At 37.3% G+C, this 15,833-nt stretch overlaps 1 protein-coding gene across 1 annotated transcript in view; it reads left to right on the top strand.

The window, feature by feature from the left end:
• The first annotated feature begins 657 nt into the window (after window positions 1-657).
• The window catches only part of SEMA3A (sema domain, immunoglobulin domain (Ig), short basic domain, secreted, (semaphorin) 3A), a 48,356-nt gene continuing 33,180 nt past the window's right edge, over window positions 658-15,833 (top strand). Inside the window, exons 1-5 of the mRNA XM_010140569.1 lie at window positions 658-679; window positions 13,248-13,390; window positions 14,462-14,576; window positions 14,670-14,739; window positions 15,814-15,827. Coding sequence (XP_010138871.1) covers window positions 658-679; window positions 13,248-13,390; window positions 14,462-14,576; window positions 14,670-14,739; window positions 15,814-15,827 — 364 coding nt within the window. The remainder of the gene's footprint in view (window positions 680-13,247; window positions 13,391-14,461; window positions 14,577-14,669; window positions 14,740-15,813; window positions 15,828-15,833) is intronic.

Raw genomic sequence — 15,833 nt, 5'->3', positions numbered from 1 at the left:
ATTTATTTTTTTATATAAATCTGCCCTTCAACATCCATTTATGGCATTCACTCTTATGCCGTTTTAATATTTCCTTTACATCAAACAATCCTACAATTTTTAATTATTATTATTTTCCCAGTATGACAAATAAAGAAGGAAAATGCCAATAAATGTGGAGAAGGCCGTGTTCATAGGTGGTTGATATAATCTTCTCTTGAGCCAATCTCTTGGCCCTGTTGGCTTTGATCAGAATACCTGACAGAAGCAGGCGATTAGGAGGCCAGAGATGGCAAGATGAAAATTTGAAGGGCTCCACCACCACATAGCCACCACCCCATCAAGTTACTGAGATGCCCTGAATGCCCAGCAGGGTTAACGATGTGAGGATACAGCTCCTTAGTCTGTACCTACCTCTTCCGCCATTCCATAAAAATAAAAGTGTTAGTCTGCAACCTATACAAACTTTGTGATTTGTTCTTGGTAATGGAGCTGAACCTTACCCCCTTTACACTAACATTCCTGAACCGTGAATTGCTTGTCCCAAGAGGCATTCAGTGTTGCTTGCAATTAACACAACTGATTGCTCAAAGCCGGCACCTGATGTGGCATGTAGCCAACTGGAAACATAATTGGCTCCTTAGATGGAGAAACATGCACTTCAGAGTGGAGTTTGCGATGACGGAATTATTGGTTCAAAGTAAGCCAGGTATTTGAATACCTGGACTATACATTAAAATCTCAGCTACCATTAGACACAGCTGAATTAAGTTGCAGACTCAAAGCCTCCCTTTCTGTCTCCATAACTTCCCCTTCGCTTTGTTCATTAAATCGTGTAAATTCCAGTCTGAATACTTGCAAGGCTAAGTAATTGCTTTTGTTCTTTGGGTTATTTAATTACAAATCTCGGTAGATGACAGGTCCTCTGCACTAAAGGAAGACATCACATTTACACAGTTACAGAATCCCAACACAAATGTGTGTGGCAAATCAGTGACTGCAGATTTATTCATGCCCTCTGGGACCCGCACTGCCTTTTCAGCTTAGCATGCAATATGATTTAAATTACAGCTTGTGCAGAGCTGTGCCTTGGGATTACACTCCATGTTTCCAACTGTTTATAGTTCAGTGAGCTTTAACCTCTGTGATTCTGAAAATTAAATAATGTCACGGCTGATATCAAACTGATGGCTGGTACTAGATCGCTAAATACTGTCTTGTATAAAAAGCCTACTTTTACCACTAAGTGGAAACGTCAATGTATTTAAAACATTGATAACACATTCAGGTAGTTCAAGAGCACAATTCAAAAGTCATACTAGCAAAGAATTGCAAAGCTGATATTAAGCTCCATTCTCAAGGATACGTTCTGACTTTATTAGCAGAGATACGGCTGTTGACCTTACTAGAGTAGGATTGCACCTAACACGATTCTTTGTGAGCAGGTAGGCACAAAGAGTATGCAAGATAGAGAAATGCAGATAGATCATATGTTGTAGTTAAATTGAGATGTGTTGATTCCTTGCAAATTTTATAGTTTCACTTTTTTCTGAAATGCTATGATATATCAAATTTTGTGTCTTGAAGACCCTTTTGTGCAGTAACTGTAGGCCACCTTAATATTTCTGTAGCTTTTCAACAGAGGAGGACAGAAAACACCTAGATACAAAACTGTATTTTTAATATGGCATGTGATTTCCCAGCACATCAGTTTTCATACTTTTTTTAATCGATACAGAAGCTTTTAGTGATTTTTCTTCATTTACTTCTGCAAACCCAATGTTTCCAGGATAGATATTCTTCCAGTCCCACTTGAGCCACTTCACTGGCTTCCTCCCCAGGTTCCACCAGGCAACACCTGCAAAACAAAAGGGTGAAACAGATGTCACCGCCAGCATTATTTATCCTGTAAAGCCTTATTCACGGCTGTGATGTAAGGAGGAGAGAATGGGAAGAGAAAAGGACAAATGGGAGAGACAAACGGACACTTATTAATCACTTGTAAAGATAGCATGTTTGACTAAATAACAGAGAAAATAAACAAAGAATCCCCCAATACCTTATTCACGCAACTGCAGTTATCGGATATAACGGACACATCACACACAGACAAAAAAAAAATAAATAAAACAACCCAAAAAACCAAAAGCTTGACCAATGGTTCCTTATTTAATGCCTTTTTGACATTGCAATATGTCCTGACTTCCCATTTTGTTGCCTTGCCGAAGTAGTACTTCTTTTTCCCCTTGATCTTTAGAGCATCCTATATTACTTACCTCAGGCTTCCATGCCTATCTCTTAGGCTTCGAAGTGGTGTCTAAAGTATCCCATCCCTTGCTATTCCATTGGATTCCATGGACTTATATCAATCTACCCTCATTGAATAGCTGCCTTTTAGAGTTGACTTTCCAGCCATGTAGATAAGTGCTTTTACATAAGATGCAGTAAAAAAAGCCGTAGTAAAGTTTAAGATGTCAAAGCATACAGGTATTCACCAGCTAATAGCTGATAGTCAGAAGCAGTGAGTGCCTCAGATGATGTGATAGTGTACAGATAAGTGACTATATTATTATTGAATCAATTTCAGCCTCAAAACCAGCGGCACTGTGTAAAAGTTTCCATATCCAAAAGACTGTAGAGAATAACCTACCAAAATAAACTGCCAACTGACATGACTTATTTAGCTCTTTTCCCCTCTGTTCTCAGATCCCTGTCACTGGTGCCTATAGGCTGAAATGTTTCACATGTTATGTTAAGAAGGTGACTCGTCTTGTAGTGTTAGGGAAAATTACCTCGTTCAAAGACAAAGGTTTAACTAAATCTTTGAGACCACCATGTCTTCTACAACATCCAGCAGAATTTGTTGTTCGTGAGGACTTAGGGCTGCCACAAGCATACTGAGTAAAAGAAGACAAAATAATTCCCTTTCTGATCTATTTTTTAAAGTGAGAGGCTGTCCTATCTCCTCATTAGATACCCAGATTATGGAAAAGAGTATTTTTGTCATATGTTAATATATAAAAATTTCATTTCCTGTTGGAACAGTTTTCTTTTCTGGTAAGATTTGTAGGAAGATTTTATTAGATGAGTTGGTATAAGAAGAAACCAGATAACCTTTCAGGGACAGAGGGTTTTTTTACAGACAATCGTTCAGAAAAACAGAAGAAAAGTTATTTTAAAAACTGGATTACATATTTTTCCTATTCATTCCACAGCTCTTATGAAATAGTTGAAAGCATTCAGTGACAATACATTATCTGTGAATATAGCCATATATGTGAGGATTGGTGTTTATTGATTCTTTTATTGTTGTTTGAGCAAAATTCAATACCCTTATAAACAGTAAAAACTGTTCCACTGATGTCAGTGAGATTAGTCATATTTCCTGAGCTCTATGATAACATTTGACATGTTGTAAAATCTGGCAGACACAGGGCACAGCTCTCTTCTCTTACCCACACCTCTCTGTTTCCTATTCGTCTGTTTCTCTAAAGGAACTTCCACTAAAGGCAGAAGAAGCTCCATGAGAGGGAAAGGTGCAAAACCTTCCTGTGAGATATTTTGCATGGACTAGTGAGGCGTCAGCTTTTTTCACAAGATTGCGTGAATGGGTTGTCATTATTAATACTCAGTTCTGCTCCTTATTTGACATACTTTCAGCTTTAATTTTTTTCATGAGATGTGTTGGTAGAAAGCATTCTTAAAAAAAATGTTCTGTTTTTACATTTATTACGAGACATGTTTTTTACTGCCTTTCATTCTTTTATTACTTTTTAAACACTTTTGCTAAACTTTAACTTTCTACTAATTCCTGTCCCTGCTGTTTATGTACCACAAGCATGTGTGCTGTAAATTCCTCCCTCACTGCTTTTAAAAAATGCTAAAATTTTGAGTTTGATACAATGTTACTCCAAGTTTTCATTCTTACAGGTCACAGCAATTACATCAAATATTTCTGAAATGCTGTCAGTGAATTAAAAAAAACAGAAAAAGCTTTGCTTCTACAGAATAAAAGTACATACCAAGCAACTCCACGGTTTTCATCACACCTGTGTTATCAAATACATTCTTTTCAGGGTGGCTGTTTTTTTCTTTTAGGGGTTTTTTTGGTGGTTTTTTTATTTAATGAGCGGAACTTAATTTCTCATCATCAATATACTCGTACATTATTTCAATTAGGCATAAATCCTGTTAATACCTTACCTTGACTGAAGCTAAATTAAGTTGGAGTCACATACTATGCTCACATGACTACTGAAAGAGGTTGTCATAACTGATGTTATCATACTGAATACCTCAGGTTGTGCTGAGGGGTTTTGCTTCTGCTTACAGATTCCTTGCTGCATTTTCAGTTGCTGGGCTACACTGACAGGTCAGTTAAAACCAGCCATTCACCCAGCCTTTTTTTTCAGTCTTTGCTGCCATTCCTCATTAATCTTACTTTAATGGATTTTGTGTCAAGTTGCTTTACACTAGCTGTTAAAGTTAATTATAACAACAAAACCTTTTTCATAGTTTGACAAAATGACCTCAGTTTCGTGGCCAAATCTAAAGGATTTAACAAAGAAATTAAATTACAGGATATTGGATAGGTTAGGAAATTGCTACAGTGTTGTCTGCTGGATCACTCCTTGGGAACTAGCTCAGGCTGATGATCATTTCCTGATGAATGACCATCCCTCACTGAGAATTGAGATGTCCAGGTTTTTGACATGACGTCGGGCAGGAGATTGTTATTACAGTTACACAACCCCTTCCACACACTTCAAATTGCAATTTTTCTTCCTATTTTGAAAATATGGCCTTTTTTTTTACACAAAAGCCATATTTGTTCACAGTGTAGGCTGAAAAAAAGCAATATATACATAGACAAAGGGTCTTCGTGCTGGAGACAGAGTTGTTCACCGATTTCTGGCAGAGAAATCTTAAGAGTTTAGGTCTCAGGAGGTGTGTGGAGGCTGAAGACGTACTTGTCAAGCCACTGTTGTTCAGTGTGGCGTTTCACGCTTTTGCACTCGTACTGCTGATGGCTGTCCCACTTTCCCTTCAGTGAAAGGTGTTTTCCTTGTTAATCCCTCATACTGAGCCAGGGACCTGTCTCCTGCAATGTTCGATGTTTGAGGAGTTTGGCTCATGGCATTGCTACAGCAAGCTCTCTCTGGCTTCAGGAAACTTTCTTGTACTCTCATATTTCCAAGTTGCAAATAGGAAGAATGTTCCATCCATACGTAACCATACATCTCAGCATTCTGGAAGGCCAAAGAAAATCATGTTAATTGAGAGGAACAGGTTTGGTCCCTTGAGTTTTGGATCATATACCATAAACCACTTGGGCATCTCCAGGGACTTATGCTCCACCTGTGAATCTTCAGAGCTTACGAAAGGCAGGCCATAGCATGGTTTTGACTGCCAAAAGTGTGTAACATCTCAAGTCAGAAACATCTTTTGTCTTCGATACCTCCACTTCCTCCCCTAATACATCACTTTTTGACATAAAGACAGTGGTATTTAAGTTTTGTCCCTCATCCAGAGCTCTGAAGATGTAGGTTACAGAGTTAAGGCACAGGCTTTCCAGTGTTTTTATTTCCAAACATCAATGTCAAAAACTTCAGATAAATGACTGAGAGAGGAAGAAACAGGCTCTTAGCTGAAACTCACATTAGCTTTTTCTGCAGAGAGGTTAAGGAGCACAGAAAATTGAGATTAAAGTATTCCTAAATGGAGACAATATGCTGCAAGCTTTCCTTTTTGTTCTGTGAAGGACACTACTTTTCTCAGTTGCCCAATTATTCTCTCAGAGGGACAAGTAAATCAGTTTAAAATTACTGGTGTTGATAGATATACACCACCTTAAAACACAGCAATGCAAAAGAGGTGTTAATTTTGGTTGTTGTTCTATAAAGAGATAATAATCACCTTTTAAATTACATAGGGTGGGTAGATCATAAGCATTGTTCTGTGAGAAATCTAATTTACGTTGAGAAACTGAACTTTTGTATTCACTTTTCTTCACCATATAATTAGTCATTACAGGGAATCAAAACTATTGTTGTCTCTTTAGAAAAAAGGCCTCAGAAACTGATAATTGCAGGAGAAATCAACATGTTCTTTCTTCCCCTTCCTCCATGAGCTAAAATTTTACTCCGAAGAAATACTCATATCAAATTATGCCTCTAAACAACAGGAGGAGAGACTTGCAGGACAGTGGCACTATCCGAAGATTTAAGCCTTGGCTGCTACTCGGAGGTTCATTTGCACTACTTTAGAGGTGTTAGATAACACGAATTAAGGTTGCACTTCCCTTAAGGTCCTGATGCTGACAACCCCTCCTGGGCTCTTCTAGAGGTGCACCCAAGTGCTTATTCCCCTGACTGACTTTGCAAAGTTCTTCACTTCTTCTTGTAGCTGTTCAGTATGTTATTAATGCTCCAAAAGACATTTTCTCTTCTTTGCCTTTGCTCCAACTATAAATCAGTAATTCCTTAAAAAACCCTTCACTTATTTCAGGTTTAATGTCTCTCACAGTGAGAATGATCCATTGGTGTTACTCAAGGTCAAAGCACTGAAAAGCAGCACTGAAAAACCACAACGACTAGATTCCTGTTGCTGTGTATGTAAGAGCAACACAGAGACGTGGAGGAGTTTACACATGTAAAAGCATTGTGCTTTGGTTTTTTGTGTATGTTTTTCTCATTATTATGTTGCTGTTGCATCTATGTATTGAAATGATAGAAGAGCGATAAGTTAGTATAAATAAATACCTTTCATCCTTGAAATCTGTAATCTTTTTAGGTCACACAAAAAAAAATCTCGCAAGATACCACTGAAACAGTACAGCCAGATTCTGCAGAGAGGAAGATTTTTTTTTTCTTAATTCAGGAAAGAGTTTTGAATCAGAAAAAAAAAAATAATACTGTGTATGCAATTGAAATTGCAAGAAGCCTTAGCTAAACCTTCAACTTATTAGCCCGTGTTATAACCTCACTATGTAACCAAAATAGCTTTTACTAGTCTTTGAAAATTATAAAAAAGCAAAACCATAATATCACTTCTAAGGAGAAACTAACTGTCATAGCTAACACACTATTTTAAAATCATCATTCCTCAAGCCTCAGTCTGGCTTGACTCAAAGACAAACTGCTTGATATGTATCACCAGTCTGTAAAACTCTTTCTGATAAGAATTTCCATTGCAACATCAATGAGTGACCACAGCGCTTCTTCGCTTGTGATAGCTGCTAAAACACCTCGACCATGCATGGCCTGCATGTCACACATCCACATGCACCTACCCATGGCTTGAAAACAGTGTCTTTAAATCACGCCTCTACTCTGTGGTCTGTCCCTGGTACTATCTTCTATGTCAGCATCTGACAATAAATTAGCACAAACCCCTCAGAATAGCTTTGCAGTAGTCACAACTTACCCTGAGTGTAAACAGTGTTCCCACCTTGAGGATGTGGTCTGATACTATCTGTGTTGTTGAAGACCTTCACTGTAAGCATGAATCCATGAGAGCTCCTCTGTGTTTGCCCAAGTCATTAGCAACAAGAGCGATGTGAAAGTTGAAGAATTAAAATGCAGCGACTTGGGAAGAATACCACTAAAAGCTTTGGTGTTTTGTAAATTACATTCGACTGTGTAAAACCACAAACCAGCTTAGCTCTCTCATCACCATATATTAAAAGCTTTGTCCTCTGGTGACCTTGCTGAGCCTGCCCAGGGCAGAAGGCTCTGCTGTGCTCATTTGTGGCTGGTGCTGCAAGTCCTCCTCTCTGTGGATAGTCGAGCTCGCTGTCATTGCAAGTTCAGATTTTCTGAGGACAGTGCTTGGCGCTCTGTGTTGGGTCTCAGCGGATGGGCACTGTGCGTAGTTATGACGTCCTGAAGAGCTGCCTGGTTTTGTTAGTGTTAAATTTTTAATTTCAGCTTCCCTAGTCTTGTTCTTCTCCTCAGGGCCCAAATCATCCTCCAGTACTTTTCATTAAATTATAGCAATTGCAGTTTTACTGAGCATAAAATTTCCCTAGTTTCATAGAATTTTCTTGCTGGGAACTGATAAATTAGTCATTTTGACCATAAATATACAATAACAGGGGCATCCAGTTCAAACTCTTTACAAAACATTTCCTGAGAGAACTGCCCTTTGGCTTTTGTCAAGTGATGGAGAGATGACCTCAGCTTCTGTTCCCTCAGCTTACTCAATCTTGACAGCTAGAGGTAGTTTCTGCACCTTCAAGTTCATAGATCTTCATTAAAATGCTAATACAATTCAGTTAGAATTCTAATTTCTGACTTTTATTATTTCTTGCTATTGGGGTGGGTGTGTGTTTGTGTGGTTGCTGGTGCTAAAGAGTAACATTTGTAAATGAACAAATGAAGATCGATTTTCCTTAACTTTTTCTTAACCTGAATTGCTGAGACAAGCAAAACATGTTTCCATGACTTAACTAAGCAAACAATGGCGTATAAATCACAGAGGCAGCTGGACCAAGGTGTCGTTTTCATAAAGAGCCAGATTTCTCATGAAGGACAGTTTAATGGGCTGCTGCCAGCGAAATGTCTGCAGAGCTGGTAATTGCAGGAGGGCACACAGAAAGTGGTGCTACAAAGGTGTCGTGTGGGATCTGAGAACTAACTCCACAGCCAAGGCAACTGGAAAAAAGGAGACTGAAAAGGGTGTGGGCTTTAATAATTTGCGTCTTGAGGCTGATTGTTTTGAATAAAAATCTAAGTTTTTATTTTTAGCTTGCTCACATTGGCTGCAAGATCAGAGAAGTGTTTTTAGCAGTAATTTTATTTTGATCATGCTTATGCTGTTGCTTTGTTTCTCCTTTGATCATGCTTAAACATGTTTCAGACATGTTTGTTTGATGTATACTGTTTTTTTAAAGCACTCTTTCACATTGTCGGCTTGTGTTTTGTTTTTTTGTAAAGCAATGGAACATTGTGAAATACTTGCCATCAAATTATCTCTTATATTTATTTTCCTAAAATGTGCTTTCTGGACTTTTAGCCAATGGGAGAATGCTTTCAAACAAGAAAGTGTTGAACTGTTGTAATAGCATTTCTGAGTGCTTCACAGATTGCAGACAGATTTAGGGTCACAGAATATCCAATAATTCATACACAGAAATTTGAAGTCATTCTATCTATCCACTACAGCTGCAGTGCACCGACTTTTACAACTGTCACCGGTAGGTTTGGATCAAAGTCCGACTTTCTGTTCAATAAAACTTGCTTGAAGTTCATTCCAGTACCTCTTCCATGGCTGTGTTGAACATATAAAATAGGTCAACCCTGACTGAATTATTTCAAACTTCCCATGGGGGACCCCTTGATACCGAACCTGTTTAATTTTGCAGGGAATGGCAGGGCAGTCTCAATACTTGAACATACACATTCATGGATGACATTCTTTCTTCTGCTGCATGAGTGAGCAATTAGGAGAGTCAAAGAGAAGTCCCTCATCTGTGGACAACATCTCCCTTCCCTTCCTCAAAGAAGAGCAATAAAAAAATGCTAGGTAGTCCATGGAGAGGGCTATGTTGCGTGACTGCTGGCCATCTGGCTGATTGATTCATCATGACCCTAAACAGATAGTTGTAAGCGTGGTGTGAAGCCCTGGAGTGAAATGCAAGCATGCATCAAGCCCGAGGCAAGTCAAACAGCTCCTCCGCTAATGAAACAGTAAAGAACACTACAGATCACTAGTTCACACTACCCACTTCTTAGCTTTATATCCTACAAAATTATCAACCACATTTCTCTCCCTCTCTCCGCACAGACAATCATGATGTTGCTTTTATGCATTTCATTCTGAACAGAAATAAATCCATTTCTATATGTAAAAGAACACATGCAGCCTGTTCTTCCATTTGCTCCACTGCGTAGACATAGATCTGTTAGATAGAAGAGGGGAAAGAAATCCAAACGCTACAAGGTAACAAGAGCAAGGGCCCTATAACATGCAAAACTACTCTTCTATTAACTAAAATATATCGACTGAACCAGAAGATGGAAAAGCCTGAGGTTTGCTCAGTAAGAAACACCAATGTTATTCAACAAAAAACAGATCCACTATGTACAATGGAAAAGCTCTAATATAAGACTGTATACTGCTCTATTTTGGGGGATGTAGTTAGGATTATTAATCACTAATTGAAAATCTGAATTTATCCCAGATGAGCACTGGAAAGAAATGTATGCAAAGCATATTCACATGCTCTCTGCAGTCCGGTGTTAGCTTTATTTGCCTTCCTCACAGCCCTCTCCTCTGCTGCCACTCTGACAGAAATATTTGAAATGCATGTTTTCAATGTCTTAGAGTATTTTTCTATCATTCTTGTATCAGTCCGGCTTTAATACTAGATTGTCTTACTGAGAAAAATTATGAGAGCGAAAGAAAAGAATAATAATATGTTAACTGAGGGCAAGTTTATATAACCCATACTATATCAGCAATATTATTGACTCAAATGGGACTCCCCACAGGATCTTTATAGGCCAATGTAAAGTTAGATTTTTGATGTCTGATAATATAGTGATTTATTTTAGAATTTGATACCTTGTGATTTACAAACCCCATTGTGCTAGAAACAAATCATCTGACCATTTGGTTGAATGATTTTCACCCTTTTCATTAAGACCTTAAGACTGTAAAAACAGACAAGAGGTTTCAGATCCAGTAGCCTAGAACTGTGTCTACCAATGGGTATCCTCTGTCTCTGATATATCCTTCCACAGGCTGTGATGCAGAAATTTTCAAGCTGTAGTCTGATATTCTTTGTGGTATAAGTTGCATTCAAAGCCCTGGTAGATCATATATAAAGTAATAGATATTTACCATGGTACAATGTAGTCTAGATATTATTTATCTTGGGCCTCGTGTCAGTGTAATTTGAAGGCTATTAAATGCACACTAGAAAGAAAGAAAATTAATTTAGTACTTTCAGTTTCTGGGATTTGGGATGGAGAGATTAAGCTGCCTGAAGATTTTTTATGGTTTTAGATGTCTAAAAAGATTTATTTTAGTAGACAATGAGTAATAGATACAATTCCACAGAAATCTGTTCTGTGGCCTTTGTTGTTCAACATGTTCATAAATAACCTGAAAAAGAAGTTGAGTAGAAGGATGAGAAAAATTTTCACACAATACCTAGTTATTCAGCATAGTGAGACAAAGGAAGACTGAAAAATTACAAAAGGATCTTATGCAACTGGGTAGATAAGCAATCAAATGACAGACTAAACTGTTCTCGATGAATGATGTAGTGATGCACCATGGGGAAAAACATGGAGAAAACCATGAAGAAAACATGCCTGTTTCACATATAAAATCATGGGCTGTGGACTGAGCCTTACCGAAGAAGAGTGAGGTTCCGGTGCTATGGCACATGAAGTTCGATGAAAATTTCAGATTACTGTTTAGAAACAGACAAATCCATATTAAACATTAGGAATTAATAGAAAAAGAACAGGTAATTCAACAAAGATCAATGCTACAGTCCTTGTAAAAGAGCACGATTCATCCACATCTTGAACACTGTGGATATTTTCAATGCAGGAGTTAAGAGGCACCAAATGAAATTAGGAAGACTGATGTTCAAAACCGGAAATCAGAAGCAGGTTTTAGTTCACTAGATTTCATACACAAGGAACAAATTCCAGAACACCATGAATGACAGAAACTTGCATAGGTTCAAGTAGAGTCTAGACAGATAACTGGATGAAAAATCTATTGAGAGTTACTAAGTACATAGAAAGCAACCAAGGTCAGGGAATCAGCTACGCTGAAAGTAGTTGGAGAAACACAGGTTATTCTGGGAGAGTGTAATTTGCACTTCCCATATTCTTTCTTTGTCCCGGATAATTACTTCTGCACAATGTTGGAGTCTGTGTATTGATCTAAGTAAACTTGCTCTAAGCCAGTGTGGTCATTCTCATGTACTCTCTGTGTATATATATATACACACACACGCACGCACACAGAATACGCTAGAGTGTATATATGTATGTGTACACACATACATGTATGAAAGAGACACACAGAGAGACACAAAATTATGGAATACGTACTCATATAATAGAAACACCTGAACACGTAAACATGCATGTATAAAAAAATATCAAACAATGTTACTTACAAACACTGCCATCCTTAATAAGGCAATGGGCTTCACAGGAGAGTTAGTGCAAACTGGCAAAACAAAGTACAGTTCATTATTTCCATGAATATATAGCAATAAACATACACTGAAAAGATGTTAAGGCATGATGCTAAAATAGCTTATAATTTCACATAGGAACAGGACTGTGAGTAGTTAAATATAGCCCACAGTTAATTATCCCAGCAGGATATCAAATGGTAATAAAACAGATTGGTAAATCTGTTGGATATGCCTTCTTTTTCCAAATATAGTGAAAGATACCAGCTGAAGTATCTCTGCAAAATACAGCGTTGAGCCAGATTCACCGCTGGTATGAATTTACTATTATGATTTCTATAAAGTCCTCTCCCAAAGCTTCTATCCAACATTTTTACATAACTGATCAGTATGCCTGCATTTTATTCATTTTAATTTGTTGATATATCTTCTTTATCACCACATAATGTTGTCAATCTAATTGTCAAGAAATAAAGGTTTTCTATAAAAAAAAAAGACAAAGTGTTTCAACAACTTGAATAGAAATTCACAAATGTATTTCTCTTCTGAAACAGACAAAAATGTTGGGGTTTAGGTTATCATAGTATGGAAATAGACAATATCTAACAAAAGTCTATTTTGAACTAAATTTTTTTTACAGTAGCACACTAATACTTTTCTACATGTAAAATACTTTATATTCTTTTTTTTAATCAAGCTCAGAATATTACATTTGTCTCAATAATTCTCTCATTTTATGTGCAACACATGCAGAGAGATTATTGACCAAAGTCAAAACATGCAAAGAAACAAGAATGTCAGTAATAAATATATGGAATTAGGAAGCCATGCTGTAATGTCATACAACCACTTGTCAAGAGATTTCATGAATGTTTAATTGCTCTAATAATAAAGTTAAATTCATTAAATATCCATAGCAAATAACCCTATGTATTAAAGAAGAATGTAAATACACGTCACATGTTAATGGTTGATGATGTACTTAACATTGATGTATTTGCCATTTGATGCGAAGATTGATTCTTGGCAAGCAAATTCACAGTTCATTTCTATAACGAAGGCAAGTGGATTAGTAACATATGCAATGGCATTGTCTTCTCAGATCCTAGGTTTATCAGTGCTCACCTGATACCAGAGAGCGACAATCCAGAAGATGACAAGATCTATTTCTTCTTCCGTGAAAATGCAATCGATGGAGAGCACACTGGAAAAGCCACTCATGCCAGAATAGGGCAGATCTGCAAGGTAAAGCGATGATGACTTCTTTGTGTGAGACTGAATACGCTTGTGATGCTTTGTGAGTGATGTTAGAAACTATGTTTTCCTGCCAGTAAACTATTTGGTTAGGGGATAACCCACCCAAAGGTATACGATTCAGTTCTTCTCTGCTTAGGGAAGCTTCACAAACGATGATGTTTTGTTTAGAAAGTCATAGGCATCTTCTGAGGCTTAGAATGTGTCTGCAAAAGAGAGAATCTTTTACAGGAATTATGATATTTACAGGTAGACCAAAAACTTTTGAAAAATTTGCTTTTTAAAGGAAGTGAAAATCTTTAAAACGGAAGCAAAGGAAGATTCAGAGGAACAGTTGTTTAAGCTTAGCTGTAGAAATGAGCAACCATTCTGAAGGCCCTTAATCACTGCAGATCGAATCATTAATCCACACTGATAAATGTAAAAATATTTTTCTGACACTTTTAAAAAGATTTCTACCAATTAAATTATATTAATAAATGTTGTATTTTTGGCAACTATGATGTTTACAGTAAAATTAGCTGTTAATCCATAAACAAAATTTCGGTCTCCTTCAATCCAGAGGTAGCTTCTTGAAAACCAATTACCCCATAAATATGGAGTCCTTGGTGAGCTTTATTGCCTGAGTTTTGCAGCTATACAAGTGATCCCAATGTCCTGGCGTTTTTATCTACTTTGTTCACTTCTACTTTGTTGTTACACAGTTAAGAATAATAAACCCCTTTAGCTTTATCAGGACATGTCAGCCTGGGAGCTCTGGAGCAAAATATTCTGCTTGTCTGACGTTGTTCAGTGTTATATATGTATTATAATATATAAAGAGGTCTGGTTGTTTTGTTTTGTTTTGTTTTGTTTTTTAAAGTATATGAAATATTTTGTAATGTAATGTGAAATAAAAGCAATTCAGAATTAGTGTATTTGACAATGTAATAATACTTTTGTATGTAGAAGGTTGAATTCTTTTCTGGTTTCTGCAAGTGGTTATTTATTGTGTTTTCTCTGTGGTCTGTTATACTTCAAAGTCTGTTACCAAGTATTAATGCAAGCTGCTTTTGTGATTAGAATGACTTTGGTGGACACAGAAGCCTTGTTAACAAATGGACAACTTTCCTCAAAGCACGTCTGATCTGTTCTGTGCCAGGACCCAATGGCATTGACACACACTTTGATGAACTACGTAAGTGGCAGAAATGGCTTTGAATACAGAAATGTTTTCTGGTATTATCCATTTGAATTTGACTTAGTTTTCTGTCTGTTATTATTGTTACAGAGGATGTGTTCCTAATGAACTCAAAAGACCCTAAAAATCCAATAGTCTATGGAGTGTTTACAACTTCCAGGTACAGAACGTATCATTTTACTTGCATGGAAACTTGGGTGGCTGCTTGTTTTAAAGAGGTCTCTTTGTTAAAAATGTTTTAAAGAAACACAAAATTTTCTTAACCTTTGAACTGAGAAGTCAGTGGCAGTAAGAAGTAATGAATTAGGTCTCTCTTCTTATGAGCAACGTACATCATCACTCTGAAGCTAGTAATCACAAAGGCTATCAGTTTCTCAGACTGTTCTTGCTGTTAAATTGGCTTTTTGTAGTGGGGATCAGAATTTGTAGCCCTTTCCACACAGACCTGGAAAAATAACACAAGAATAACTGTGCTTGTTTGGGGTCAGGTTAAAACAGAAAATCTGTGGTGTGAGAAATTCACTACTTGAGGAGATATTAGTAAAAAATATTGCTGAAATGTAGGAAGTTAACTATATTTCAAAAGTTTTGTTATTGAATCACATATAACTGTGACTCAAATGTTTTGATTACATTGTGCTCTCACTAAGAACAAAACTGTGCTTGTAGCTTTGGCCCAAAGAAGGTTTGCAGTACTGGTTGCATTCCTTCATTTATCTGTAAAGTGCAAAAGTTTCAGTTTCTAACTAGAAAGAATGTCCCTAGTGATAACCAGGCATAGAAGAGGGAGATTTACAAGTCCTTACTGCCTTCTGTAAGAAATCTCGAGGTAAGTAACAACACTGAAGTTTGTGTGTGTGCTGCCCAAATGACGGAAGAGACTGCTAAAAAAAAGTAGAAAAATGTGAAGTGTAGGAAAGAATTGAATAGTCCTCTAGGGACAGCCCTGTTGAAGTTGACTCAGACTGGGACTGTGGCCTTCTGGGGACAGTCTGTTTTAAATGGTGGAATAGCAGCCATCTGCTGAGAAAAATATCTGAGAGATCGTATCAGTTATGCTGAACTTTCAGAGGAGGTGAGTTAGGACTGCTCTGAGGGCATGTCAGAGTTTTGATAACCAGCACATGCAGTATATTAGAAAGCAACAAGCTGCTATTCCCATAGTTCCTCCACTCGATTAAACCGACTGATAATTTAAAGAATCTCATTTGATTTCTTCTCTCTCTGTTTTTAGTAATATCTTCAAGGGTTCAG

The sequence above is a fragment of the Buceros rhinoceros genome, unplaced genomic scaffold, assembly GCF_000710305.1.
Source record: "Buceros rhinoceros silvestris isolate BGI_N320 unplaced genomic scaffold, ASM71030v1 scaffold5557, whole genome shotgun sequence".
Lineage (NCBI taxonomy): Eukaryota > Metazoa > Chordata > Aves > Bucerotiformes > Bucerotidae > Buceros > Buceros rhinoceros.
This window is presented reverse-complemented; position numbering and strand designations above follow the sequence as displayed.